Genomic DNA, 25,925 nt, shown 5'->3' on the forward strand with positions numbered 1-25,925 from the left:
AAGCACCCTTTACACATGATTTCTTACTGAGTTTTCTGCTGGCCCATGTAAACATGCATGCTAGTATGATAATATTGTATTTAAGTTCTCTGAAGTCAAATTGATGGCTTCTTGGCTGTACACTGCAAGCTGACTTTCAAATCAGTGTCTGGAGTGCCCTCTTGAAATCTAATGATCTTGTTTGAAGTATGATGTAACAAGGAATAAAAGGAAGAAATGAAAAAAATCAGACAGCGTGAAGAAGAGAAAGAAAACTGTGATATCTGTGCTAGGTCAGCTGCGTTCACCAGTCAGTGGTTCTAAGTCAGTTTTGGGGTGTTGTTGTCGTTGTTGTTTTTAAAAAAAGTAAACAGCCAAACCACCGAAAACCTAAACCAGAACAAATTGTTGTACATCTCTCTTCAGGTGGAGATATGGAGTGCACTGTTGTACCCATGTTGGGATTAGGATTTGTCAGTACAAATAGTATTCTTTGCTAGCTCACTACTTTACTTGTCAGGGGTGGGGAAGTAGACACTTTCTGGGCACCTGGGCCCTTCCTCAGGTCTGAAATAAAAACAGTAGCCTTCAAAGTCAAGTGTGAATCAAGAACAACTGCTCTGAATTTCAATAAATCTTAAACTCAAATAGATTTTTAGTTCTTATCTTTCTCTCTTGCAACTGTCTTATAGCTGTTCTTGGACACTGGAAGGGAGAAGTTAGTGATGGTGCTGGGACTGGTCCCGTGGGAAATGTTTTCCCCCAGTGTCCTTTGTGTGAGTCCACAGGGGTACACAGGGATTCCTGGGTGCTGTAGATGACGTGCCAAAGGCGTCTCTGGTGCAGTGTACCAGTGGCTCTCTAAATCCATGACTTATTCCATTGGAAGAGTTTCTTCATTGATCCTCTTCAAATACTTAAGGTAGACTTACCAAAGACACTGATTTTTGTGGAACATCATAATCCGTTTTTCTACCTCATTCTACAAATTCCTTAATGTGCCATGGACACCTTCCTCTTTAGACTGTTCTTCTGTAGGTGTGGAAGGTTTTTTTGTTTGGGATTTTTGTTTTTGTTTTTTTCTTTCTTTATTTTCTTTTAAACAAGATACTGGTCTTCCAGCTGTGGTGATACTTTCTGCAAGGCCTGCATAATTATCCTGAACTTGGTAATTAATACTCATCTCACTTTAGATGAGGTGGTTAATTCTCTAATTAAAATAGCAGTGAGTGGTGGCTTTAGTGCTTGGCATATTTATTAATGTTCCTTTGTTACAATGGGGCTTTTAAGTCTTTGAAGCTTTTGTATCTGTAAAGCTGTTTTATTTTCTTTCAATATGGTTAACTTTAAATCATGGCCCAGACCTGAATGAAGTGAATGGAAATAGGTTGCCGTGCCAGAATAAGAACCTGTTTTCAAGCAGGATCTTTATTAGCGTGACAATAATAAAAACTAAAGCTATGAACAGGATCTATCTGAAGTTTATTCATTCAGTTCTTCCTGTTCATGTTCATATTTCTCCCCTTTCTCAAAATGAAAGATACCTATCTTAATTGTATTGTTAGAATATTTCCTGAACAGTGAATCGCTGGGAAGTATTATAGTAGGAACAAGAAGATTTAAAGGGTATTTTTTATCTTATTAGTTTTCCCAACAGAAAGCTTCTCTTTTAGTAACAGTTGTTGCTCTGAAGACTCTTCTGGACTCCTACTTTGATTGATAATTTTGTCATCGATTTTTCTTCGTAAGTTTATTCTGTCCCTCCTGCTGAAAAGAGTAGTGCTGATGAATGTAATGTACTCCTACTGAAGGACTGAGGAAAAATATTAGATTTCAGAAAGTGTCAGTGAAAATCAAAACACTTTTTGAAACTGGAAAAAGTTGGTTGAGCTCCTCTGCTGCACTGCTTTCTGGAGTTGGAGGTGAACACACTTACAAATCTTTCCCCCTGGGCAATGCTGTGTCCCCTGTCACGCGGTGTTGTCCCTGCCTGGCCAGAGCCGTATTCAGTTGTCTATCACAGTCTTCAGTTTCCTGAATTGCTCTTACCCCTCTGGCCCCTTAGGCAAACAGGTAAATAATATTCTGGGTTGAAGTTCAGCTTTTTGGAAGGAGTGAAATTCAGGAGGTATGGGGGGACATCCAGTCCCATGCTCCCCCGGTTTCTTCAGCGGGAACCCGTTAGCTAACGCTGCATCCAGCAGAAGGGTTGTTTGGGTGGGCACTAAAATCTAAACACAGGATGCAACTCAATGCAGGTTTGTAGAAACTAAGATGCATTGTAGTTAGCACCAATGGCCATGTTGGACAACTGCTCCGAATCCAGAGAAGACCTGAAAGTAACAGCATTTTCAAAGTTATTTTATTGTGGCTATTGAATTAATGTGTTGTTCTGAAGTCCTGACACTTGGACACAGGAATGTATGCTGGAGTACCTGTTCCTTTCTCAGAAAGCTTCAGGCCCCCCGTCATTAAGACAGGGTGGCTTGAAAGAGGGAAATGGGACAACAGCCAGAGCAGAGGTGAATGAAGTCCAAACATTTTGTCTGCATCATCTGTAGGGTCTAGCTTTCAATTTTCTGTGTGATTTTTGCTGTCATCTTTTTGACCAGCCTCTGGGTGCTCCAGTCCCCTTAATAGAAAACAGAAAACGTTACACTACAAAGCTGCTGCCGGTAGCAGTTTGTCTCGGAGAAATTCTGATATCAATGTACCGAGGATGGAAAATCCCCAGAGATCTTTTCCGAAGTCATACGTGCTTATGCATGCATGTGCATCTTGGTGTTTGTTGTGAGGCAAGATGCTGCACAGCCAGCAGGACTCGTGTTTGCTCTTGGTTGTTGTCTGAAGCGAGTCCCGAGGCAGAGGGCAGCAGCAACGTTTCATCTGACTCTGCTGGACCTATTTCTGTCAGGAGTTTCCCGTTTGTTAAATCTGTGGCTGGAGCGAAGGTACAAATAGGAGTGAAGATACAAATGGGAGAGTGTTGGGTGAGAACGACAAGGTAGACACAAGAGGAGAAGACACCAAAATACAGGAACATAAGGAATAAGTAAAGAAATTACCTCAGCGTGGAGAAACAAGGAGGTTAAAAGTAATAACTTCAAAAATTTAGCATGAGGAAGGAAAGAGTGTTTTGGGGGTGAACAGGGTGAGATTCATGAAGAAACAAATGAAAAATACGAAGTCACACAGCAAGTTAAATAGTTTTTCTAAATTCTGTAGAACAGCGGTACTGAATGCTGTGGAATAGCAGTAAGAGGCATTTTTATTGGTTGCGTAGTGAGTTACAGCGGAGCATGGACACATCTGGGGGTTTTCTGTTGTCTTTATTGTTCCGTAATATTTTAAAAAGGGAAAGGGTGGGAGAAGCATGTCCTTTTCTGGCATTGCTCCGCTGTCCAGTCTGCTACAGAGAAGCTTTACTTTGCAGTAGTCCGCTGGTTGATGTTTAGGCTGGAGTTACAGCCTGTGCCTGCTGTCTAGCTGGGGAAGAATTCTCGGGGGGTTTCGGGGCATGTGATAACAATTGCTTGTTACTAATAACATTTTCTTAATCGGTAATTAATTATTGTTCCAGCCATTCTTGGCTTCCCTTTTCCTTCCCCTGCATCCTCCCCTCCTTAACCCTTGCCCTTCCCTGCCCCCAGCATCCTTTTGAAAATGCCCATGGCATTAAGCTGTTCTTTTTTCCATCTGATATTGTGATCTGTCGCTGCGTGGGACTGATTGATTCAGGATGAGTGGGAAAGAGCATCAGTCTCTGGAATATCTCGTTTTCTTTAATGAGATAGCTCTGCCCTTCTAGAAAAGGGATTTTTTTGAAATAAATTGGGGGATTTTGTTACCTTCAAACTCCTACTAGGAAATGAAATGGCAGGGCATGTGAGTTGTCAGTGTGTCAGCTTGTTGTTGCACATAGATTGTATTGCTTTCATTAGGCTGCTGTGCTACAAGGTGGGCAAGGCAAAGAGTATTTTAGCATTTGGGCATTTTTTAAATTGCTATTTGTGACTGATGTAATCATGTTGTATACCAGTATAATACTCCCCACATTTGGGATTGGACCACCTGTAACTGTTGACTGCTAAAGAATCAAAGTATATCTGTCTCAGAAATGGTTTGTCTGTTATAAAGGCTGGACCCTTGTCATTTATATTGCTGCTTACTATCAATATGCTACAGCCCCTTCAGAAATAAAGCTGATGGCAGCAATAACGTCCTGGGTGGATTTCTTTTTGTTCCGTTTCTGATACTGTGGGAAGATAATTTAGTATTTATTTGTTTTTCAGGAGTTTCCTCTTTATAACTATTTTCATAGTGTTTTGAATTCTAGAGTACTTTAATATATTTAAAGAGAAACATCTTAATATTACTCTTATTATTTCTTCTTATTTTAGCTATTTTCTTATTATTCTTTTCTTCTAAATTCTTATTTCGTTTACCTGTTTCTGCGTATTTCTTGTTCCGAGTAGGCGTGATGTCTTTTCAAGATCCTGAGAAAGACACGATCATTCTTGGGCATATTCACAAGTAAACTGTTGATACTTCAGAACCTATTAAAGAGGGATCATACAGTTAATTATGAAGCATGTTTATCTGAAGGTCTAGGACACCAGTGTATGTTGCTGTGAACTGCTGGGCTGAGGTGAAAGGGAAGATTAAAGAGGAAGTGGAGTTTATTAATAGACTCCTGGCTGACAATGGTTTTGCAGTGTGCACAGGCTGACTTTTTGCTGCAGGACTGGTAGTAAGAGACAAAAGGGCATTTGAGACGAGAAATACAGCAAAGAAAGCTGTGTAAGGGAATAAGAAACAAAGCACTGCACATTCTGTTATACTTTTCTGTTTTTTCCCTTCTCTCCATCATGCCCTTAATAAAAATTTTAAAGTGTTTTCCTAACTTTTTTTTTTTCAGAAACATGTAGGTTGAAAGAGATTTAATTGCCTGATAATTTGGGGAAATTAGGAGTAGTGTTTTGATGCTGTTATAAATCTTTGGCCTAATTATAACTAATGACTGTAAAAGGTTTGTTTGTATTCATATTTGGGAGCTTTCTTGAACCAAGCCTTTTGAAAGTGTCGTGTCAAAGTAGTTCTCTTGGCATTTCAAAAGCATTTGATGCTTTTTTAAGAGTGGAAAATTGCATAAGAAACAGGAAATATTGTTGGCTTTACTCAACTATCAAATAGCAAGTGGTGTTTTGTTCGCACATCAGCTAAAACTCACTAAAACTTTTGTGCTTACTTGGCAAAACAAGCTGGGTTGTTGTGGTTTTTTTTGAAGAACAGACAAAATTTCTGACTTCGGATTTTCGTTATCACTTGGTGCAAAATATAATCTTAAAGCTTTTTATATTTACTCTTAAGTTGTGTTATGCCTTACAGTGGGCAAGTATTTAATCATGAGATGTTTCTTCCCCTGCTGTAAAAATCTGCTGTTCAGCTTCATTGCTGCATTAAAACTCAGTGTGCTATGCTGACTTCAAAGACTGAAGCTTGAAGTTCTAATATATTACATTCCTTCCAGTTAAAATATGTTTAACCGCTTTTGTAAAAGTGGAGTACAAATAATGAATCAAGTATATGTCAGAAGAGTGAAATAATTTTGAGGAAGTCTAAAAAATTTTTTTTTTACCAGATCTCACTTGAAAACAGATAGTTGCAGAAATAGAAATAGAGTTATGAAAAAAGTTACAAGCGATAAAAGGGTATTGCAAATAGAATTAATAAGTAAGTGTTACCTTTATAAAAGCATGTATGGAATCACAGAATCGCAGAATGTTCGGGGTTGGAAGGGACCTCTGTGGGTCATCTAGTCCAATCCCCCTGCCAAAGCAGGGTCACCTACAGCAGGCTGCACAGGAACTTGTCCAGGCGGGTCTTGAATATCTCCAGAGAAGGAGACTCCACAGCCTCCCTGGGCAGTCTGTTCCAGTGCTCCTCAGAGGGAAGAAGTTCTTCCTCATGTTCAGACGGAACTTCCTAAGCTTCAGTTTGTGCCCATTGCCCCTTGTCCTGTTGCTGGGCACCACTGAAAAGAGTCTGGCCTCATCCTCCTGACACCCACCATTCAGATATTTGTAAAGAATTTATAAGGTCCCCTCGCAGCCTTCTCTTCTTCAGGCTGAACAAGCCCAGCTCCCTCAGCCTTTCCTGATAAGAGAGATGCTCCAGTCCCCTCGTCATCCTTGTAGCCCTCCGCTGGACCCTCTCCAGTAGCTCCTTATCTTTCTTGAAGTGGGGAGCCCAGAACTGGACGCAGTACTCCGGATGGGGCCTCACTAGGGCAGAGCAGAGGGGGAGGAGAACCTCCCTCGACCTGCTGGCCACACTCTTCTTAATGCATCCCAGGATCCCATTGGCCTTCTTGGCAACCAGGGCACACTGCTGGCTCATGGTTAACCTGTCATCCACCAGCACTCCCAGGTCCCTCTCCACAGAGCTACTCTCCGGCAGGTCTGCCCCAAGCCTGTACTGATGCATGGGGTTGTTCCTCCCCAGGTGCAGGACCCTGCACTTGCCCTTGTTGAATTTCATCAGATTCCTCTCTGTCCAACTCTCCAGCCTGTCCAGGTAGTAGAGGAAGTAAGGGGATACTGAAAAGCAATGGACATAATTTGTGTGAGTTTTTTGGATCTGGTCACTCTTAGGAAGCTAATCACAGGGTAAACTGTTAAGCAGGGTAGCAAAATTGAGCAATGGTTGCAGATGATAAGAATTAATAGTTGATAGGAAGTGTTAAAGATCTTCATGTCAGCATGAGCTACGCACTCTGAATAGCTCTGGTCCACGCAGTCACTGAAACAGAACAAGGAGTGCACAATGACCTGGCAAATTCTGCTGAGAAAACGAATATTTTTATTCTTTCAAGTCATGGGACAATTTCAGGATGCTTCCCAAGGCTGGTAATTACTAATGAATTGAGCAGAACTCGACACAGATAGTAATTTATTGGAGACAGCTGCTAAGTACGGCACTCTATAAAAAGTCGCTTAGAGCAGCCAAACAGACTACCAAGTCGGATGTGTGATATATTCATGGGGATGTGCAGGAGAAAAGGAAATAAAACATGGATGTGTCTGTAAAGATATTTTGCAAGGAGCAAATAAATATCGAAAAGAAAAACAAACAAACAAACAAAAGAGATTCTAAGCCAAATTACCAAGTATGTGCTCACTAAAGGGAATGCCATGCTTGCACGTGATTACATCTGGCACGTAAGCAATGCAACTCGGCAACTCGGTTCTATTGGCTTTGCTAACCATGTCACAGGTAGGAGATGTCAGGTGTTCCTCATAAAGGTATAAAGGTTACTTGGTTGTTAGTACAGAAGACCAAAAGGAGCTTGTACATCTATTGAAATGGCAGAAGACTGGAGAGCTGAGAATAGAATTTGATTGTATTTTTGTGTGAAGGAGGAAAGTAGCAGAACATGTGTGGACAGAAAATACGGTATGTACTGTAGGTCAAGCAGCTGCCGCTTCTCTGTAAAACAGGAAGAGAACAGTTGAAGTGAGGCCGTAAGTTGACTTAGTGATTCAAAAGATAAGCTGGTTGTAAGGTGGCTCTAGTACAGCAAAGCAGGTTGTGCTTACTTTGGAGCTGGAGCTTTTTTTAGGTACAAATTGTATCTGACATACTTTTGACTAATACGCAGAGGTGAAAGAGGTCTTGCTTCTGTTTAGTGACTGAGGTGTGGAGAAATACTCGAATATGTGTTATTCATATATGTATAAATGAAAGAGTAATCGCCCATGGTAAATTTGAGTAGAGATTTGTTAATTGTTTACAGGCTTATGAAAGTCACTTTCCAGAATCAATTTTAACTTTTTAACTTCAATAGGTACATTATTAAAGGGAGAAGACATTCTCTTAACTGTTTCATCGTAACTTTTTCAGTATTGCTGTTATGTGAGAGGTTTCATTTGCTGTGCCAAACTTTCAGGATGTTAAATGCTGCTAAAAAAAAAAAAAGGAGGGGGGTTTTTTTTAGTCCCAAAAAAGCTAACCAAATTTCCTTTTGTGCTAACAATTGTGTTTTGTTTTCATAATGCATCTTTCTAACAATTCATCTGATAAGTTTCATAGAATATGTATTGAAAAGGTCATTTAAAAAGTTTCATTTGAAAGAATGAACTGAGGGTTAAAATCGAGGATGCTTGACTATTAAAGCTACCATTAAGAACATCTTGTTCACTTCTGCAGTAGATGTTTTTCTTTGTTTAGTCAGCCTTTTATTTCTAAAGCTCTTCCTAAAGACCATTGTATCAATAATAATGGCTTTATTCACTAAATTATAAATTATTTAAAGCAATAACTATCAAATTGCAACTGGAGTAAGTTCCATAACAGGTCTTTAAGGCATCACCGTGATGCAAATAATAACAACTGAGCTTGTTGATGCAATTCCTTTCCCATTTCAGCCATAATTTTCTCACTAGGTTTATATTACGACTTTTAAGAGACTTAACCCATATGCTGTTGTTTCTTTTCCCAGATTGTCTCCCTCAGTAAGTGACGATAAGAATGAATGGACATATATCGAACACCCCTCCCGGTGGATATGGAAGTTATTTTCCTCAAACAAAGTAAGGTTATGCCTTTGATTTTCCTTTTATGGACAAAAAAACCTGTTTTATTTTCTTATTTATGCTTTCATTTCTAAGAGGGCTATAATTACGTCACAGTTTAACCCCAGCCGGCAACTTAGCAACAGACAGCTGCTCGCTCACTTCCCCCCAGGAGGGTCGGGGGAGAGACTCAGAAGAGTAAAAGTGAGAAAGCTCCTGGGTTGAGATAAAGACAGTTTAGCAGGTAAAGCAAAAGCTGCGCAGACAAGCAAAGCAAAGCAAGGAATTCATTCCTGACTTCCCATCGGCAGGCAGGTGTTCAGCCATCTCCAGGGAAGCAGGGCTCCTTCACGTGTAACGTTTACTTGGGAAGACTCCGAATGTCCCCCCCTTCATTCTTCTTCCCCCATCTGTATATGTTGAGCATGACGTCAAATGGTGTGGGACATCCCTTTGGCCAGCTGGGGTCAGCTGTCCTGGCTGTGTCCCCTCCCAGCTTCTTGTGCACCCCCAGCCTCCTCGCTGGTGGTGTGAGGAGCAGAAAAGGCCTTGACTCTGTGTAAGCACGGCTCAGCAGTAACAAAAACATCCCTATGTTATCAACGCTGTTTTCAGCACAAATCCAAAACATAGTCCCGTACAAACTAATATGGAAAAAATTAACTCTATCCCAGCCAAAATAGCACAAATTGTTCGATCCCGTAGGAATGATATAAAGGCCATTTCTGTAAAAGAAGGTGCAGTTTCCAGACCACGTAACCAAAGTGACAGATATCATCTGACTGAATTTGTATTAGTGTAAGGGTGAAGCTTTATTACTGAATAGAACCATCTGGAACAGAAAAATACATTGCTGTAGCCATAAGATACTTACCACATTACTCAGAGACCTCTTCATACACCTGAGATGTTTAAGGTTAGCTCTGAGTCAATGCATTTTTACGCATAAAGGATGAGGCTGCTGTTTCCATCTGTGAGAAAATATTGTTTCCTGGTAAATAGAACAGAGCAATTGTTACCTGAAAGTGTTACCTTGCCTGAGATAAGAGGATGGTCCTTGTGTCAGAAGCATGGCACGAGGCTCATTCACAGCACTGATGAAGAACTGACATCATCTGATGCCAAAGAACATTTATTCCTCTATGGAGCAGAGCATCGGTGCTGTCATCTGCTTTTCATATTGTTGTCCCTTTAAAGTGAGTTTGCGTATGACTCATTCTTGTTGTTACACTAGAAGAAGTTGGGTTCTCTTTTCATTTGTTGTGGGCAATGATATCCTTTTAAGTCTCTGTGAAAAGGAGTTAAAATTGTTTAAAAAAATTAACACTTCGGTATGCAGGAAAAAAACCCAAATTCTACCAGGTCTTTGGCATAGTCTTTATTATTGTTTCTGTTGTTGTTATTATTATTAAGTGATATTGATTACTTACATTATAGTGGTATTTATGTGTATACCAGACCCGCATTTGCGTGATGTTGTATTAATGCAACAAAAATTACTCAGGAGGGCTTCCAGCCTAAGTGAAACATGCTTCATTGTATTCATAATGCAGAACAAATATCCAGTATCATTACCTCCCATTAGTAACGTCATAGGTACGTGTCATCCTACATAAGGGGAGGGTTTTTTTCAATGCCTGTTTCTGTGTGGCAAATACATCTATACAGAAGTTAACCAAAAATGTTTTCTTCCAGTGGCTATGGTTCCCCAGCGTTTGCTCAGGCAGAGAGGGAGCAGAGTTCAAGAACAAGTGCAAAAGCTCTTTATGGTAAGCTGGTATAAAGTCTCTAAACATTTATGTTAAAATTTTTTAAATATTGATGTCATGGTGAAAATATGCATATAAATCTGAAACTGTATGTACATACACGTGTGTGTGTGTATAAACAAAATTGAAGAACAAAGTGATTTTATTCCTACTAAAAGTAACTAGGCTAGCTAGAAAATGTTTTTATGATTTACTAAGCAGAGAACTCCCACCTGCTGATTTTCAAGGCAGCAATGCATAAAGCATTTATCACAAAACTAAGAGTGATCCCATAGCTGAAGTATGTACCAGGGAGAAGGCATTCAGCTGTGCTATAGGTTTGATTCATGACCTGGTCTTCTCCTGTCTCCCCAACTATCCACTGCTAGCAGAAAAGGAATTCACAATATTATTCTGGTTTGTCACAAGCTTTTCATGGAAATTAGATTTAATGTAACGGATTTGGAGCCCTATTTGGCCTGCTATTTCAACAGGCTTTGTGTCTGTCAAATGTGATGTTATTTATAATTGCTTCACCATTGTTGCACTTACCAGCTACTACTTGTCTTGGCTGTATACACTACTCTAGCCCATGGCCTAGCCCCAGATCACTGTGGAAGCAGAATGCAGTTGTGTTCCTTGCCAGCCAAACTGCACACTTTCCTGGTCATCCACCTCCACTGTGAATACATCCTGCTGATAGCTGTGCTGGTAGTAGAAATACAAGTGGCGATGAAACTAAGAGATGTTCTGCTGTGTATATCTGTGCCTGTTGTTAAATGCTCTTTTGAAAGTCACTGCAACTGGTAAGACTGGAAAAATGAGGTTTGCAGTGAGAACCTGGTCCTGTGGAGGATCCCTCGCACCTCAGCCTGCTCTCCGTTGTTGCATCTACCACCTCTACTGCAGGTCAATAAACCAGAAAGCTCAAAGAGCAGTAGCTAGTAAACACAACGTCCTTAGTAGTAACTCATCTTTCCTCCCTCCTCTTTCGGGTGGGGTGATGGCTGGGAGTGACCTGGGGCCTTAGGGTAGTGAAGGCAGGATGCTTTGTGGCATTAGAGCAGTGTTAACTTTGTCCTTGCAAGGACAGCCTCCAGGCCTCGACTTTGGGTATTCACCCGTGAGCACACGAGAACAACTTTGTTGTGCTGGTTGCCTTGTTGGCTTTTGAACTCTTTGAAATTCATGAGGCTAAAAGGCTAAGAAGGAGGTGGGAGGTCTCCTAACATTGTGACTTCTGAAAAGAGGAGTGGTCTGAAAAAACAAAAAACTGACTGTGGTTTGGTGGCTGAAGGATCTGTGCTAGAGTAGTGTGAAGGTCCACTTCTGGAAAAATCAGCTAAGACAGAAGTAGAAACCATTGGAAACATTTGTCATTTTAAAATGACGTTGCATGTGAATAATTCTAAGTTTAAATTTATCTTTTTTAGTGGTATGCTACAAAAGTCAGTCACTTAACATACGATTAAAGGCAGGAACTGCAACTGAGGAAAATTCTAAAGTGATGATTTTAAACATTGGTTGGTGCATCCTGTATGGGTTCACTCAACAAACTGATTGCACCTGGTGACAGAAATAGTAGGTGGTTACAGAAACCAGCAAAAGACATTGTGAAAAACGCTTAGCAGATTATTTCTTTATGGGATAAGAGCGTTGTGCTTTTCTTTTTCATTTGATTTCATCATCATTGTAATTTTTAAAGAGTACATGGTTTGAACAGTGTGGCAGTATCAGTAAGCATCTTAAACATGTCCTTTAATCTCTGTAGGCTTTTAAAATTATACCTCTCTGAGCTTTTTCTTATCAATGTCATGGGATAGTCATATGGCAGTAGAAGATGGGGACAAGTGAGTAAATTTGAGGTATATAATGATAAACAGCCTTTTGCTTCCAAAATACTGAATTGATTTCGAGTACGAATAGAAAATGCTCACCATGTAACTGCTGCGTGGTGGCTCCTGTAAAATGAATTGTTGATCTTGGTTCACTTCAGTAGTTATGCTGCAAAACTATAGTTGCAGTTGCCAGGAACCAAATAAAATAGAAGACTCAGTTATCCCTGAGCTCCAAGTAAGGATATATTGGCACAGCTTTTAGAGAGGAGTTTGCACATTTTACTGCTTCTGCTCTGTTTTGTAGGCATAAAAAGCTAGGCTGTCAGTATCATCAAATGTATGAACTGGAAAGAAACAAGGAAAAAAAATTAAAACCTTTCTCAAATTCAAGGCCCTTATATATTTTTAAATTTTATCAGTTTTGCTGCATCCCACGTGTGTCTTTTCTTCCTTTGTGATGTTAGGGGGTTTTGTGCATACTGTCCCAAAGCGGGTGGGAAGCAATTGAGTGAAACTGAAATTGTTAAAATGTGTTAAAAATGCGTATTATAAAATACTTTATTTATAATTGATTTATAGTTAATAGCTAAATAATTTTATTTGAGATCCATGAGACTGAAAGCCTATAAACCAGACTTTTTTTTTATATTTTATACTATGTACATGTATATTAAAAGTACATTTTCTAAATGTAAATACATAAAGCTCATGTATTTAATAGATTCACTGATAATATATTGGAAAAATATATAATTTTACCATAAAAGTAAAATAGATGAATTTTTGTTTTTTTGAAAAAATGAGACAATGTAATATTAGCAGCAAACTTTGTTCATGATGAACTTCCTTTTCTTGGAAGACTTTCGAATGTAATTTGGGCTAAAGGACCAATCCATGCATATTAACAAGTGAAGATCTTGAATTCAGTTTCTTCCAAGCATAGTAAACACCAAAAAATTATTATTATTAATCATAATAATAATAATGTGTATATATATGCATGTGTGTATATTCATATACACACACACCACACAGGTCATGGGATGAAGTTTATCTCTTGAGACCCAGTACTGAGGTGGTTTATGATTGTTCAGTCCTGTGGCCATCAGGCAGAAGGTTGGCCCCAGTGCCACTGGGAAAGGAGGCTGGACTTTTTATTGGTGTTATAGACAGTTCAGTTAAAAATTAGACCGGAGCCATCGCTATCTCTGAAGTGGTTATCTGATAGCAAAAAATTCCTTGCAGCTGCCTTTTCTCCTGTGTCAAATCATCTATTTGTTTTCACTCATTTCCTTCTTGAAATGGACTGTTTTCTATTTGCATGATAAATCTCTCACTGAACTGGGAGGGAAAGATGCCCTCTAAACATTCTTATGGGTTTTATTTCGCTATTTACTTCCTGGTCTTTCCATCTGAAATGGGTTTTGGCGCATACTGTCATCTGTTGTTCTAGCATTGGCTTCTCCATCTGTCTTCTGCAGCTCTGATTGCGGGGAGCCGTGCGGTGTCAGTCGGCGCCGATAGCCAGGGCTGCGCTGGGAGTTTGCCAGCGAGTGACACAGTGTGGAGCAGCCCCATTCCGCAGGAGCAGCGAGCTATTGGTTTGCTCCCAATTGTTAGATTATTATATGGCACAGAGTTGAAAGATGTTACTAAAATTGTCTTCACACTGCGTCAGAAAAGCCTAGGTGTGTTATACATTGTGTTTATACTCTGGTGGCTGTGATCAAGTGCTAGCAGTGAAATTGCATGTGTATTTTTGCATTGCTCAAATACCTCATTCAGAATAAGAACTGTGGTAAATAAATAAAATAAATTAGAGGAAAATTCAAGGAAATAAATTCAAGGAAATCACAAGCAGATCATAGACTAGGTAAACGAGTCCATTAAAAGAAGCCAGCCATGTAACATGCTTGTGTTATTTGATACTCAAATGAATTCAACTGACAGTTGACTTCTAAACAATATGCCTTCTCTGCTAGCTAGCTCCACGTAACCAGCAGGGAGAAACTTGTGGCACAAATCACTGAAAGTGATAGTGTTTTTTCCTCTCTTAATGAGATTTATTTTGAACTGAAGCTTTGCCCTTTCTCCCGGGATGTGTAGGTCACGTTTCCTGCACTTTGCTCTCAGTCTCGAGTTTTTCCAGCTGCTGTGATACATGCTTAAAGGCGTGGCAGCAGCCAGTCCAATGCAAGTCATAAATATACAGCAGTAAACTAAGTACTGGGCTTTTCTGCTCGATGATGTGTGGTAATCATTTAGACCGTCACTCCAGGATCCTTATGACAGCCTGTAAGGGCTTAAACCATCTCTGCATGGATTGCCGTCAGATTTCAGAGTTTTGTCTCTCTGTGCACTGTACAGACATGTTTTGATTTGGCTATGGCAGGGGGAGGTGGGTTCCACCATTATCCTTCTTTACGCTATCATAATCATAGTGCTGATAACATTTATTACAGCTGGCCTTTGCCATTATTTGTAACACATCAGTGCAAGTCTAGGTGTCCAGATTCCTTGTTTCTGTTTTAGGTTTTCAGGAACTGAAAATTTGTTGTGCCTAAACGTGTCATAGCCCTAACTAGCACCACCCTTGCTTCAGATCATCTGTTAAGACCCAGACTGAGATCATTTGCTTTTGGTAAGAATTTTCCCCACCTAGATAAAGAATTAGACTTCTCTTGCTGTGATACATTTCTGTGTGTGGTCTTCTGGACAGTGGCAGAGAGCCAGGCTATGGTAGAGTTTATTAAGCAGCTTTCTAATCTGCCATATTGCTGCACCCTCTTCCAGCTGGAGAATGGGTGAGACAGGACTCTAGCTATATCAGGTTCTGTTCATAGCTGTTCTTCAGGGGACCTGTGGCCACACTGCTGTTTCTGCCTGAAATACCTTTCCAAAGTATGAAACGGTCCTTCACAGAAAGAACTGGGGAGAGCACAGAGTTCCTGTTGTAGGGAGGGCAAGGAGCAGAGCGAGCGATGGCAAGCTCAAGTCTGATATGTCTGCGTCATGTACTGTCTAGTGTTTTCTTGGTTTGGCTAAAAGTCTTTGGCCAAGAGGTCGTTTTTTTGTTTTCTGGTGTTTTGGCTGCTTCCAGAATTGGTATGAAATCGGTACCTTGTCATGTCCTTGAAACCAGAAACACGGTCCATTCCTGATGGTTGGTGAATTCAATAAGTTCAGAGACATGAATAGCAGTAGTGTCTCTCCACATCAGATAGCGGGAAGAGTACTAGTTTCTGTGGATCAATGTTTGCATTCCTTTGAAAGGTTTAGTAGCTAGTAGGTCTTACTGTCCGGACCTAGAAGTGAAATGCCGTGCTGCTTTATATTGCCCTTGCCTTGCAAGAGATTTTACTTTGCTCAAATTCCTCTGGGTTGCATTTGCTATAAATTGTGATGAAGAATTTAGCTTAAGTGTCTTCTGTCATGGTCCTTTTTTATTTTTTTTTATTTTTTTTTCCTTTATCAGAGCGAAAATACTTCAGGTAAACTGTGTGCAACATATCAGCAGGGTTTGAGCTAGCTGCAGTATAAAGGCTGCACTGTCTTGTACATGTTGCATGTAAGAGCTGCACTAAGCAGAGTAAATAGAAAAAACTCAGTCTTTTTGACAGTTTTATTCATCCTTTGATAGTTTTATACATGCTATCTAGGAGTGTTTGTTGCAGAATTTCCCTTTAGCTTCGATAACTCTCTTCCTGCATGAGGGGACCCGTGAGAGGCTGACACTGATGAGGACGGTTAGGCAAGTGGAATGGACCATACAAAACTTTTTTTTTCCAGTGTCGGGGGTTGACCCTAGCCAGCAACTAAGGACCTAACTAGTTGCTAGCTCATTCTCCCTGTCTCCTCCCTGCAGCGGTGTAGTGTAGAGAACTGGATCAAGATAAAGACAGTTTAAGAAGTGAAGGAAAGAGGGAGGAGGGAAAAAACCTAAAAAAAACCTGAGTAAAGCCAAGGTAATCGCTCACCATCTCCTACAAGCAGACCAATCCCCAGATGTCTCTGAGCAAGGGCTACTTTGGAAATACTACCCACTGGTTTTATTGCTGAGCATTACATTACACACACAGTATGGAACTCCCCTTTGGTCAGCTGGGGTCAGCTGTCCCAGCTGTGTCCCCTCCAACACCTTGTGCACCCCCAGCCTTCTCACTGGTGTGGCAGAGTGAGAAACAGGGAAGACCTTGACACTGTTCAGCAGTATCTAAAACATCCCCATGTTACCAACACTGTCTTGGTCACAAATCCAAAGCACAGCACCATATAGGCTGCTGTGAAGAAAATTAACTCCATCCCAGCCAGACCCAAATATGTTCAGTAAGTCAGCAAATTCTGTTACTTGCTTTCAGTAGTAGGGTAAGAGTTACTTGCATTTGAAGATTGTGTAATAAGTCAAGAGGCATTTTCAGCATTTCTGTAAAAGCGGTCACATTAATGTTGATGAATAATAATCAGCCACTTTTATACGTGAAAGGGTTGAGGAGATGAAAGGTACATTTCCAGAATAATGGCAATGGGCAACTCTGTAGGAAAAGAAGAAAAATAAGGATCTGTACATGGATGAGAAAAACTGAGAGAGTCCTGTGCTCGGGTGTATCTGACTTGAAAGTGGAAACGTGGAGGTGTTGTTGGAAGAAGCAGCAGACTTGTGTCGTCTGGGTAGAGAAGGACACAGAAAAGGCTTGCAGGCTCATATCAATTTTGCTAGAAGTTCAAGGCAGTGGAGCGCAAGGGGGTGCAAAAGGGTTTGTGTCGCTTTTCTGAGGGCTGGGTGAGAACTTGCGGAGGTTTGTAGGTAAATTCTGGAACATGAGCCAGGCCCTAAGAGAAAGCAGAGGCCAAATTTAGTTTTGAGCTACTGGCAAAAACCATGGGAAAAAGGATGCATTCTAGATGTTAGTCTTTTTTTTTTTTTTCTCTTTTTCTTTTGTGTTATGTTCATATTGTCATCAGGTGACTTTAACCATTCTTTCTTCAGTGCAATTTATGCCAAGCAGCCAAGAAAACTCTCAGGGAGCCTGAGTTATTAGCAGCTGGGCTGGCCCTGCATGGGAGAGGAGACCCACTTTCTACCTATTGAATTGTAAAAGGATTGAAAAACAAAGGTTGAGGAAAAACCCTTCCAGAAGCAACAAAAGAATTTTGCCTGATGCTCGGGTACTTATTAGAAGATGTGTTTTGAAGGGTGAATAATTTCAGCATGGAGTGGTTACCCATAGTATCCACCTCCAGCTCCTCTGTTACTATATTGTGTTGACAATGTTCACAGCTGCTATAGGCCACTTCTTAGCACATCCAAAACCACATAAAAGTTGCAGCACTGAGCAGTGATGGAGAGCCTGTGACGTACCTTCTCTTTTTTTGTTTTGGTCTGTAACTGCAACAAGACTTGTAAGTCTCCCCAGTTTAGTTTGTGTGCTTCACTGCAGCAGTTAGATTGTATCACTTTCTTGGTCTCCTAGAAAAGGGTGTCTCCAGGTCTTCAAAAGCGATATACACTACATAGTGGTTTTGGCAGAAGGGCCTATAGGATAACAAAAAAAAGTGATTGATGCCCCATGCCTGTCAGTGCTTTAAGAGGCATTTGGAGAATGCCCTTAATAACATACTTTAACTTTTGGTCAGCGCTGAAGTCGTCAGGCAGTTGGACTAGATGATCACTGTAGGTCCCTTCCGACCGCAATATCCTATCCTATCCTATCCTATCCTATCCTATCCTATCCTATCCTATCCTATCCTATCCTATCCTATCCTATCCTATCCTATCCTATCCTATCCTATCCTATCCTAAATGATAACTTGGATCTCTAGCATGTTCTAATAATCATTCTACCTGCATTAAGTAAAGAAGTAGATAGTTAGGAATTGTTGCTGAACACAGTATGAACCATCAGTTGTTGTGGTCACCATACTTTTTGTTTATTAACACAAACTCAGATTGACTTTTGCTAATTGGAAAGTTGGCAACTTGAAGTTCTTGTTACTATTCTGTTGTAATGAAGAATGCAGAACTTGAGGGGCTCGCCTTGGCTCTCGTGTAGGCTGCCACAGATTTTGTTAGCATTTAGAAAGCTCTATTTGTTATATAAATGCTGTTGTTCTCACCATGACATAGTGTGTTGAAAACATGTCTGTTGTGAGTGTTAGGGCTGCTCTGTGGAAGAGGATGTGTTAGTCAGTGCTACGAATGGTTTTGGATATACTGCCTTAACGTCGGACAAAATTTCTGTGTAGCAGAGCAAGGAATTTCTTGCAAAAGTCACTCTCTTAATTCCTTTGAAGCCTCTATGTAGTCTTTATTTATTTAAAACAACTGTAACTTATTGTTTGCAGGTTTTATAAGCCTTACGGTGAATGTAAAATTTCTTATCCTGGTTTAATTTGGTATAATTAAAAAAATAGTACTTTTGGTCACCTAAAGAAAGATAATGACAAAGTTGAATATTTGACTCACTGTTAATTGAAACAAGTGATTTCTTTTTTAAGCATATATTCTTTCTTACTGGACAGCATTTAACTGTCATTTACAGTCCATAACGAAAGACTGTTAACTGATCCCCTTGGAGATTCAGATAATTCAATGGCATTAAACTACATACTGCTTTTCAATTCCCTTGTTTTGTTAGGAACAGATGGACTTTACTTCTTCAGATCATCATCCAAACAAAAAAAGAAAGGTAGCAAATCAGACAGTACTGCTTTACTGACTGTTTTGTTGGAGTGTGCATGTGTGTGTCTACTGTGGTTAAAAATGATATCAACCAAAAAAAACACCTTTAAGTAACATGCTGCAAAAGCAGAAATAGTAGTTACAGATGGAATCAATGGAGATCCTCTGTCCTGGAATTTCAGAATAATGGATAATTAATTTCAGACATTGATTTTAAAATACTCACACACCTTGTTAAAAAAATCTCATAATCCATGGGGTTCTTGAATTTGGCTGATTGCACTGCACACTTCTTCTGCTAAAGCAAACTGAGGAGCTGCTGTACAGTAACAGGATGGCTCTGCTGCATGACCCGTGTTTGGGAGGGGGGCTTCAAGCCAGCAAAGGATTTCAGGAACTGTATTGTCTTTCATGAAAGTCACTGCGAACTGAAGAGATAAATGGGCGTGATTATAAAAGGTGACAAATACTTCTACAAGTGACATCTGAAAATGAGGACACTCCTGTACCTTTCAACACCTGAAATTCCTGTCTGAAGGAATCCCAGTCACAGCAGAGCCCTTTACAGTGTGGCTTTTGTGGTGTCCTCACTGCAGATCCCTGTATGTCACAGGTCATGTGCTTGGAGGTAGTCAGCATTTTTTTTATTTTGCAAAAAGTAATTGATCTTTTCTGTCAACAGAATCACACGCTTTTATTTTCCCCCTGAGTACTTGTGGTACGATGGAATGGATGGATTTTGTATGTACATCAGGTACTTTCCTTCTGAACAAAATCAAACTGCCTCTTTTACTTGAATATCAGAAATCAAGTTATGTAATGAAATGGAGAGAAAATAATTGCCTACTTGCAAAGTTTCCTCTCTCAGCCAAGTCTCCCAGTGCCTTCCTTAGGCAGAGCTCCTGGTGTTCCGGGTCAGGTCCTTAAGAGGTTATGGTGAAAAAAGACAAAAACCCTCCAAATGTTACATTCAAAGTTTTTCCACCAAAGTTGAAGAGTTTTCTTCAATATTCATCTGAGTTCATTATTTTGTGGTGTGGGTGTGTGTCACGTCTTCATCTTGGATTTTCCCTTCCCTTCTCTCCTGGTTTGATGTTAATCTATTGTGTGGAGTAAAAGGCAAACGATGTTTCTGATTTTGCAGCATTGTGTTTTGTTCAGCTGAAAAATATTTCCGTTTAGAGAGATTTTGTGTGTATTTTTTACCCCTTTCTGTGCGTATTTCTACATCAGTAACTGATCAAATTTAATACGTTAGGAAGAAATAAAGGAAGAGTCAGGTCAGGTTTGTCTGCAGCTTTGCTGTTTTGCAGATTTAACATGTGTATCAGAAAATACTTATGCTTTCAAGTGCGTTCATACAAGTTCAGTAAGCCTGATACTGGTTAACTTATTGCTACCGAAGTGGCAAGCCAGTGATTTTAATAATCAGGCTTTCCAATGAAGCGTTGTCAGTCAGCACACTGCTCCCTTCCGGTGTCCTGACTCACTGTGGCAAGATAAATGGCGTTTGTTTGCACCCGCTGGCAGTCTCTTAACATCATTGACATAAGTATGATCCTTGTGCTGGACTATGTGGGGGTGAAGGTTTTTCTGTTGAAATACAGAAATTAGCAGCAGCTCATCTTCTGTTTTCATATATACAACTAGTCTCAAGTATCTCTGAGAAGTATTCAAAACAGCATGATAAGAAGTTGCATGAATAATTATTCTTTCTTTTCCTCCCATCTTTAGAACAAAGAAAGAGTTATGCACGAGACAGTGCCAGCAGCATATCCGAAACTTCGCAGTATCACGTAGAGGTGAGATGAGGAGCAGTATACTAATTATACCTTTCAGTTACATTCGGTTATTTTGGCCTACAAGATTTTTGAGGATACATATGCTTGAAGGCAGACACATCTTCCAAAATATCCTGCCAGCCTGAGGTCACTTCAGAATAGATTACACTGAAATGTCTCAAATTCTATAGCTTTGCCATAATGAGCTGAAATTTTGATGTAACATAATGTAAGCAAAGTTGTGTGTAGTTTGGCAAATGGACAGGACTTCTCAATGGGATGTCAGTTCAACGTGTTATGCTGCCCTGTCTCTGAACCTGGCTTGTTGTGAGGAGGAGGCAGAGCTGAAAACCCTGTGCTGTTGGCAAGGCACGCTGGGTGATACTTAAAATGAATCCTTTGATCAGTATAACCAGCAGAGATGACAGAATATTCAGAAAGACCTGAGCATTAACCACTAAAAGCCCCAGTTAGTCTGCTCTGTAGTAGTTAACTATATTGTGCCCACACAGATTCTTCCCCAGGGGGAAGTGCAAAGTAGATTACTGCCTGCCTTAAGCCGCTTGGCAGAATTACTGCATGCTGCTGTCATATTTTGTCTAGGAGCAGATATATTTAAAATATTCCTCAAAGTAAGCCTGGCTGCCCATATGTAGCCTGTAAAGCACTTTTGGATGCACTGCCTCATTCTGTAGTCTTACTTGGGCACAAACTTTCTCCTACTGCCATCAGACCACTGTCGTGGGTTACGCCAAGCCTGGCAAATACCATAGATTCTCAGCTCCTTTCTACTATGTTATAAATTAGCTGTAAATTGTGAGATAATATGCTGAGAAGTCTTCATTTCAAGTGCTTCTATCCTATGATCAGCTTGCAAATGAATACTTGTGTTGCTTCTAATTGTCTATTTTTTTTTTTGGTTTCATCATAATGGTTTTGGCGCTGTACTGGAATAAAAATTAGTACTTGTATTTGGAGTCTAAGCATTCCTGTGTGAGCAGCCAGTAGACAGTTTGTTCCACTTCTAAATACTTTGATTCTATGCAGTTGATGTCAACTCTCTTTTCTGTCATTACTAAGTGCTTTTATCCAGTAATAGAAGAAAGCACACTTAATTTTTTTTTTTTTTTTTTTTTTTAGTTATTTAGAAGATAGATGTGCAGGCATATGTTAAAATTGGTTCAGCTTGAATGTGTGTAACCAGATCTTCAGTAAGAATATGAAGCTGGATTTATGCCTGGATAAAAAGAAATAATTTTATGGGTTGCCTTGCATGGTTGACATGTTGAAGGAGAAATTATTGAAACCGTAATGACAGGGAGGCTAGTTGAGGTGACATCTGTGAGGTAATATTTAATTTCTAGACCATTAGTTCAATTTGGAGAATATTCCAAGTTGATGGTGAGCAGAAGTAGTTAGTACAGTACATTTCTACTGTGATCCATGTAACAGAAGCGACTAGCCTGTCCATAAGTTATCCCAGTCAGATGCAAGCACATCATGGTTGCCATCAGCATGCTAGCTGGCAGCTCTGGAAGTTGAGGACACTCCAGGTCAGGGTGGTGGTGGAGGTACGTTGGCAGGGTGTTTGTGGGAAGCTTCTGTTGACGCTTCCTGAATTCAGCTTGCCAAGAAAGACAGGTTTTCACTCCTCAAGAAAGCTAATTAAATACTCAGGGTTTAATTCTAGCATTGATACCTGAAATATGTCAGAATATGACAGAGGATGACAAACAGTGAGTTACAAAAATCAGTTGACTTGAAATGACATTACAGACCAAACAACCTCTCTGTGGCTTATTGGTGGGATCTGTCATATACAAAGGCATTTTTATTTGTGAATAATTTGTATTGCTATTTCCTGGCAATTTGAATACTGACACTGTCAAGCAATAGGGAAAATTACCTTTTTTTTTTTTTTTTTAAATGTACATCCCATTCACTAGCACTTGACCACCTTTGTTCTGGACCGAAAAGAGGCAATGATTACAGTAGATGATGGAATAAGGAAGCTGAAATTGCTGGATGCCAAAGGCAAAGTGTGGACTCAAGATATGATTCTTCAAGTGGATGACAAAGCTGTCAGTTTGGTGGACTTGGAATCAAAGGTAAGATCTGTGAGTGGCAGTCTCATTTTCAGAGAGAGAGAGAGAGAGAGAGAGAGAGAGAGAAAGGGAACAGGCTGAAAAACGATGTATGTGAGATTCGGTGTTTTAATTAGCTTATTATCACTTTCCCTTTTTAACTCGTGCAGCTTTTCTGAGATCAGGACACTGTGTAGTAAGGTGGTTTTTTCTGTTTGTTGTTTTTACCTCTTCCGACAGAATGAACTGGAGAATTTTCCTTTAAACACAATTCAGCATTGCCAAGCTGTGATGAATGCATGCAATTACAATTCAATTCTTGCATTAGTATGTAAAGAACCAACCCAAAACAAGCCCGATTTGCATCTTTTCCAATGTGATGAGATTAAGGTAAGGTAGTAATGGAGGTCTATGACTTATTTGAATAGGGGAAATTTTATGAATTGGCAAGTACAGTGGATAAAATCAAAAGAGCTGATTCACAGAAAATAATTGTATTCTTTTATCCTCATAAATATGCTTTAAGTTTAATGCATTTATGGTATTGACACTGCTTATAGTATGTTAGTAAATGTAGTGTAGTATGTCTTGCAAGAGAGTTGTCCAATATGTAAGCTGAATCCTTAGTGCATGTTCAAATATGTTGTTACTGTAAATATTGATTCTCAGGCTCTGTAGCTGCTCATTTAGGTTTGCAAATGAGTAAAGCTATAGAATATGCATATGGTTTGCATTCACGCTTCTGAAGGAAGTGCTGTAAAAATAGTTTGAGTTATCTTAAGTTTATCTTATAATCTGCAAAGAACTGATCTGAGCCCTGAGTCTTACCTAGCCTTTCCCCTTTGTCTGCTCCTTTTGTCACTGTACAATTAAACCTTCTTACTTTCTCACCTCTCGCATCTCTGCTCTGCTGGAGAGACAATGCAAGTGAAAATATTACTTGCAGGAGGGGCAAAACAGGAGAAGAGACTGCTCGTTTCTGATTAAAAAATTTCCTTCAAGTGTAAATAATTTTTTTTAATGTATTCTGCAATATTTCTGTACTTCCAGGGTTATATATTTTCATTTCCATTAGTTACTGTATGTAATTGGTATTTCCTTAAATTCCAATTGATAATTTCATGGGTATTTTTTAATTCCTTTGTAGTAGTTCATATCATTGTCTTAAAACAACAGATTGAAAATCACACTGTGCAACCATTTTGAAATTGGTATAGAGAGAGTGGTGTGAAGATCACTGGCTAACTGTGTGATTCATTGAACAGAATTTGCTGTTTCAATGGAAATTTGGATTCTATGAGAAGTTGAGGTGGCATTATGTTAAATAAAGAAGGGATCCTTTTTGAGGTCTGGTTGGACCCAACCTCCCGAAGTGTGGAGGTGTTCTCTTTTCTTCAGACTTTCATCTTTTGAAGTTGTTCCTCTGTGTACAAATAAAAATGCAGAGCACATAAGCTCCTGACTTGGAAGTCCAGGATCCACCTTTTCTTCTGAGCTATTGTTTGAGTCTGGGACCATACCCCAGGTTTTGTTCCTTGCCCATGAGACTTGGCTGCTTTTGAAAGATTAGGTCTTTTTCCCTTGCCTTTTTCCTGCTTTTAATTAAAACTCACCATGAACCTCAGGAGCCTCTGCAATAAAAAAAAATAGTCAAAATCAGTAGTACTTGGGGCATTCAATATTTTCTAAACAAAAAATTGTTGAATAATAAATATCAAGAATATGATTAATAGAATTCTTCTGGGTTGAAGTTCCTCAAATCCCCTGAAGTTTTTTCTAGTAATTCTTTAGCCTTAGTGTGTCCTTTGTCCATATTTTGCAGTGCAATTCATTATAGCCTGAGAAGTCCCTTAATCCCCTTGGATCCTAAATTCAACAAAGTCTTCTGGTCCAAGCAGAAGTTACATATTCCTCCTCAAAAGTTACAAACTTCTCTATTATGAGGATATGAAGAAAGATGTGGTCCTTGTAGAATGAGGCAGACACTGACAGATTTGGGCTTTGACAACCTGTGTGGGAAACAAATTTGTCATCTGAAGACATGTAACAGAGCATTCTAAATCCTATGAGAAGACGTGACCTATTTAACGCAAGTTCTATTAAAATAATGCCTTAGACGTACATCAGAATTTCACTTGAGGGCCACTGGTGGAGGCAGACTGCAGTTGTGGAGAGGCAGGAACCTACAGACTAGAAATGTTCTGAAAAATTCATCTTCTGTTACATCAAAGAGAAATTGGAGGCTTTTGTTGTTTCTTAAAGGAAACTATCACTACAAGTTACTTTCCTAATCCTTTATACTGCTGCTATCTGTAGTAGTTTTGGTGCTATTATGTATAGTAGGTTTTTTTTATAGTATGTCTTTCCCCTAAAATACTTGAGAAAATCAAAAATTATGTACACAGAGGGGAAAAAAAAGCTTATGCAATAATGGTTTACTTGAGATAATTATAGCTGTTCAGACAAATTTGGTATCTAGATGACATACTCATCTGATGATAATGCTTGAGATTGGATCAGTGACAAAAATACCGACTCCCTGACAAAAGCATTGTGTTTCTTTGTTGTGTTTATGTGTAAAATAATTTATCTCAGAACTTTTAAATAAGTGGGATTTGAGATGGCATTCCATAATCTAAAGATGCCCTAAAAAAAGTGTGTAAGGAGATATTTATTTCATACATCTGGATAGTCTAGGTGATAACTGATGATTTCTGCTTCTGTCTATTTAGGCCAGCTTTATTCATGAAGATATTGAAAGTGCAATCAGTGACAGCAAAAGTGGGAAACAAAAGAAGAGACTTGAAACACTGAGGTAAAAACCGAACTTCTTGGTGGTATATAGGATCGTCAAATAGTGTTACAGCATTCAGAAGCTCTCCAAGTCTGCTGACTGTCTTTTGCTCTTTTTTTGCTCTGTGTACAAATAAAAATGCAGAGCACGTAAGCATGACTTGGAAGTCATGAATTTGATAATATATTTCCAAAGCTGTGTGTTGGAGGCCTTGCTTTAGTAATTATCTCATGCTCTCTCAATTTATAGTGTCACTCTTACCTTTCCCGATTCCACCTTAGTGGTGGGACTAGCTGACATCAATACCACTTGCCAGAGAATGACATTGCATGCCTCAGTTCTGCATATGGGTCAAGCAGTTCAGAATTTCAACTAAAAACATAAATGCCCCATAACTCCAACTAAAGAAGATTATGATAAAAGGTTTTGGGATCGAAAGATGGTAAATA

At 39.6% G+C, this 25,925-nt stretch overlaps 1 protein-coding gene across 9 annotated transcripts in view; it reads left to right on the forward strand.

Moving 5' to 3' along the window:
- Window positions 1–25,925, forward strand: part of EPS8 (EGFR pathway substrate 8, signaling adaptor) — a 147,480-nt gene that overhangs the window by 78,989 nt on the left and 42,566 nt on the right. For 6 of the 9 annotated variants that reach the window (XM_075440546.1, XM_075440564.1, XM_075440537.1 and 3 more), the window contains 8 exons: window positions 8,480–8,570; window positions 10,248–10,321; window positions 18,774–18,824; window positions 19,500–19,571; window positions 20,552–20,619; window positions 22,545–22,706; window positions 22,923–23,072; window positions 25,415–25,497. In XM_075440546.1, coding sequence (XP_075296661.1) covers window positions 8,509–8,570; window positions 10,248–10,321; window positions 18,774–18,824; window positions 19,500–19,571; window positions 20,552–20,619; window positions 22,545–22,706; window positions 22,923–23,072; window positions 25,415–25,497 — 722 coding nt within the window. In that variant the 5' untranslated portion in view covers window positions 8,480–8,508. Of the gene's footprint in view, window positions 1–6,583; window positions 6,604–8,479; window positions 8,571–10,247; window positions 10,322–18,773; window positions 18,825–19,499; window positions 19,572–20,551; window positions 20,620–22,544; window positions 22,707–22,922; window positions 23,073–25,414; window positions 25,498–25,925 lie in introns of those variants that run through there. The other 3 variants (XM_075440568.1, XM_075440569.1, XM_075440584.1) reach the window with 3 other exon arrangements.

This window comes from Opisthocomus hoazin, chromosome 1, assembly GCF_030867145.1.
Source record: "Opisthocomus hoazin isolate bOpiHoa1 chromosome 1, bOpiHoa1.hap1, whole genome shotgun sequence".
In the NCBI taxonomy this organism is placed as follows: domain Eukaryota; kingdom Metazoa; phylum Chordata; class Aves; order Opisthocomiformes; family Opisthocomidae; genus Opisthocomus; species Opisthocomus hoazin.